The 4102-nt window shown below is 38.7% G+C and overlaps 1 protein-coding gene across 1 annotated transcript; it reads right to left on the reverse strand.

Moving 5' to 3' along the window:
* Positions 1–406: 406 nt before the first annotated feature.
* LOC115593173 (protein CutA homolog) lies at positions 407–3275 on the reverse strand. The gene is made up of 7 exons (XM_030436591.1): positions 3176–3275; positions 2607–2672; positions 1507–1655; positions 1285–1344; positions 1147–1192; positions 996–1045; positions 407–906 (listed from the first exon to the last, which is right to left on the reverse strand). Exons 2-7 carry the CDS (start codon positions 2667–2669, stop codon positions 807–809), a joined length of 468 nt encoding a protein of 155 aa, XP_030292451.1. The 5' UTR covers positions 2670–2672; positions 3176–3275; the 3' UTR covers positions 407–806.
* Positions 3276–4102: the final 827 nt, after the last annotated feature.

Consider the following 4102-nt stretch of genomic DNA (forward strand, 5'->3'; position numbering starts at 1 on the left):
TAACAAAACCTATTGATTATGATGGTTGAAGTACAGGTGTGTTTTGTCGTGTCGTGAATTTTATATTTGATGTCTCCTTCAGAGCTCACAGATTTAAATCAAATCTCACATCGGCAGGTTATATTTCAGGCCAACTTGTCACAGAATTGCTTTTTTCCCCCCTCAGTTTGTCGTCTTTGCTCACAATGTGTTGTGTGTTTGCATTAACATGTCGTGATATCTGAAATGTTGTCAGAGCTTTGACGAAGCACTAATTCAGAGTCATTCTGTGAGAGCTGGTTGAAATTAATGTTTACAGATGATGTTGGAATGTAATATTTTTGTCCCTTAATTGCTGTCGTACGCATCGCTGCACACAGTGTGTAACTTTACTGTATGGTGTTCCCGAACAATGACTCAAAACCAATAAAAAATAATGCTTCACTTTATTTCAAAATTCTTCTTTTACAAACAAAATCCGGAATCTAACCGATGAAACATTTTAGTGTCAGCTTCCACACGAGTCCAAGCTGTTGCTGCTCAGTTTATTCTGGCATCTGGTTAACTTTGAACATGAAAGAACAGGGCTGCCCTCTAGTGTTAACAAACTGGAAGGGAAACATTAAAGCTCTTGCGTGTCTAAAATGAGGGCTGGAATACAGAAAAAATGACTTTTCTCATATAAATTCATAACAACCGATGTGTGATTTCGTGGCCAATTTCCCTCATCTCTCGATTTGGACAGTATCTTTAGTATTGTACGTTTTCAAATTAATTTTTACATCCGTTCCGTTAACCAGTTGTTCCACTCATCTGTCAGTCCGTCCTTACTCGGGGACAATGTCTCCTATCCACTTCAGGTAGGGCGGGTTGCCCTGGTCGATAGGCAGGCTGATGACCTCGGCCACTTCGTAAGGATGGTTAGAGCTGCAGAGGACAATGACAGGCAGCAGCAATTAAAGCCATACTGCTTAATTGAGTACTGTGAGTGAGGTTGGAGGTTGGAATCCACTTACCGGACATATTCGGCGAGAGCAGGCACCTTGGAACTTCTTGTTTTGATCATCTACACAGGGAAGAGGGAGACTGGGTCAGTCTTATTTATCCCATGGTGTAGAAACAGGATTTAGGTGCCATTTACGCAGCCTCAGACATCACAACACTCACCAACAGCACCTCGTTGTCCTCCTCAATCTTCCCCTGCCATTCATATCTGGGCGACGAGTAGAAATAAGAAATCTGTCATCTAATAAATCCCAGGGAGTCGTCTTTATCTTTGTGTTTATAAAGTTTATCAAAACTTACACAGATTTAATCGCTGGGACGATGTTGACGCACGCTGCCAGCTTCTTTTCCACGATGCCCCTGCGTGACACAAAAAATGAATCAGCCGCACATGAATATGCATGAAAATACTGACAGGAAATTCTACATTTGTCTTGCAGGGTGATGAAGAACTGGAGCTAAACTTATTTTCCAGTCAGGATTTTTATTTTATCCATTATTCAGTAATCACGATTGTGTCACCTGGCCAAGTCTCTAGCCACCGTGTCGTTGGGGCAAGTGACGAAGGCGGCAGAGTGCGTGCCCGACGTGTACGTCTCAGATGCCATGGAAAACGCCCTCAGTCCAACAGTCCTCAGCAGCTGGAACATAAACACACTCAGGAGCACCGTCTGGGAGGAGAAGAGGGAGAGGAGAGGAGGATGAAACCCAGCCAACACCGGGGTAATAACAATAAGGATTTTGTTTTTCAGATAAATGGATAAATGCCAGCTTCATGTGGCTGATACCAGTTAGATAACTGATAATTTCACAGTTTTGGATTTTAAAAAGAAGCTCCTGACATTTAGTTTATGCACACCTGAGGGTAAGGGAGGAAAATTTGAGCGAGCAAAGACAAATTATTTAATATTTCTTCTTCTCCTCTGTGTTTATTGGTGCTTTGTGAAGCTACTTTCTGAGTAAGAGTGTGTAAAAGCTTCTGTATACAAATAATACATAAGAATAATAAAATGTGAATATTTCCTGGTTTCTTTCCTCCTCCTTGACAGTCAACTGGATATCAGGTCAGGGGACATAATTCAAAAACTCAACCAAAAGGAGGATGTTTGGATTCACAGACAGGATGTGTTTAAGTATCATGATCCCAATGGGAAAATAGATTTCACATGTTTTCTGTTATGTCTTTGTTATGTATGTTGTAAGCATGTAAACCTTTCCTGTCATTTCATTTATTAGCATTTTGTTGCTTCATCAACTTGTATTTGTTTCACCTGGTATGTCATTCTGTGTCTGTGGCCACTGTACAGGGGGAGGCACATGATGTTGTGATGATGTAGCCATGATAATAAAATCCCTTTTAATGTTCCCTTTCCTCCTTTATTGATATTTTCTCTTTTTTGAGTGCCTGGATTGCCTTCATAATCACTCTTTTCTCCCATTTTTGCCTCATCTTCTCTTTTGTCTTTCTTTTCCTGGATATCTTTGGGTTGTGACCGAGACAAGCCATTTGAGGATGTCCTCCAGGGATTTAAGAATATATACAAATAATATTTATAGACCAAACAAGTAATCAAGTAATAGAGAAAACAATCCACAATCAAAACAAGCTAACAGACACTCACCACAACCAAAGCTTTAAAGGATCCACCTTGCAGTGTCTCTGCACTGGGCAGTCCAATGCGCATTGCCTGAGCGGGTCAAAGACATGACAGTAAGCAGCCAACATCACACAATCACTGCTGCCATGTTAGAACTGATATTAAACACTTCAACACTTATATTTAAACAATTAAGCTCAGTGGGAAAGTAGAATATGCTGAATATACTGCTGTTGCTCTGCACAGTGTACAGCACAGCAGCAGTGTGCATGAAATCTGTCATTTCTTTACCTTATTTTATCAGATAAACAAGCTGTTTACATCAGGCAGACAGGAATAATGCAACTTTAACTTCATGCGATCCTCTGAACAGTAAAGTTTCAGGCTAATGTACTGAGGCTTGAGGGCGGGGTGCGTTTAGCTAGCTAGCATGTGTGACCGTTAGCACTGTTAGCTGCCGTTAGTCGGGATAAAAAAGCTCTAAAAGCTTTATGAAAGCACAACACAGCAAGACAGACTGACTGAAGTTGGACTAGACATGATTTGGTAAACAATAGCGGTGAAATAAACGATTATAGGCGAGTTTTCGTTACCTTCTGACAGCTGCTGGATCTGGAGAGCGAGCTACACACTTTACCGTAAAGCGTGACGGCAGTGTGTTTGTGAAACTGTCGTAAAGATCAGCAGGATGTTCGTCCTCAGCAGAAAACGCTGGAAAACACTCTTAAATGATGCCATTATCCCAGAGTTTCCATTGATAAAGGCAATTAATGAATCAATTTAAATATATAATATGTTTTTTAATGCTTTTTCGATTTAATATGAAAAGACAGGATCAACATGTAGCCTACATAAAGTGTTTTTAGTAAAAGGGGGGCTGCTAAAAGTCATTCTTGAGCAAAAGTAAAGATGTTTTATTAGTCATCCATACAAATATTAAATACTTGAGTAAAAGTCTCAGAATACCTGCTATCAAATGCACTATATAAGTTCTAAAAGTGAAGTAAATGTACTAAAAGTACAAGCAAAGGTTAATTTACTTCTTTTTTCCTCAACAAACCCTCTTAAATTACATCATTAACCCAAAGTTTCCATTGATGTAACATATTATTTATTTGATGATGGGAGCAGATAAATGTTTTGGTCAATGTATTTTCAATTGAAATCATAAGGACACCAACAATTATGTGGCCTACATACAGTTTGTAAATTTAAAAAAAAAGAAGTTGCCTGCCTAAAATTGATATTTGAGTAAAAGTAAAGATGTTGCATTAAAATATTGCTTTAGTAAAAGTAAAAGTCACCCATACAAATAGTAAGCCAAAACTCTTAAACTATTAGATGTGCTACATATCTGGCAACAAATCTCTGGCTATAAATATACTGTAGTATTAAAAGTACAAGCATAATTTGATTATACATATTTACATTTGTGTATATAGTGTATATTATGGGACAACCAATTATTGAACTGGCTGATTATTGGATCCACCAATGATGATTTTCGTGCATTACTCATA

Source organism: Sparus aurata, chromosome 1 (genome assembly GCF_900880675.1).
Source record: "Sparus aurata chromosome 1, fSpaAur1.1, whole genome shotgun sequence".
Lineage (NCBI taxonomy): Eukaryota > Metazoa > Chordata > Actinopteri > Spariformes > Sparidae > Sparus > Sparus aurata.

Coding starts and splice junctions, on each gene's coding strand:
- LOC115593173 (XM_030436591.1), bottom strand. CDS start 2,669: ATGCGCATTGGACTGCCCAGTGCAGAGACACTGCAAGGTGGATCCTTT. Junction 1,193..1,284: donor GTCCCAGCGATTAAATCTGT/GTAAGTTTTGAT, acceptor CTCGTCGCCCAG/ATATGAATGGCAGGGGAAGA. Junction 1,046..1,146: donor AGGACAACGAGGTGCTGTTG/GTGAGTGTTGTG, acceptor TTCCCTGTGTAG/ATGATCAAAACAAGAAGTTC.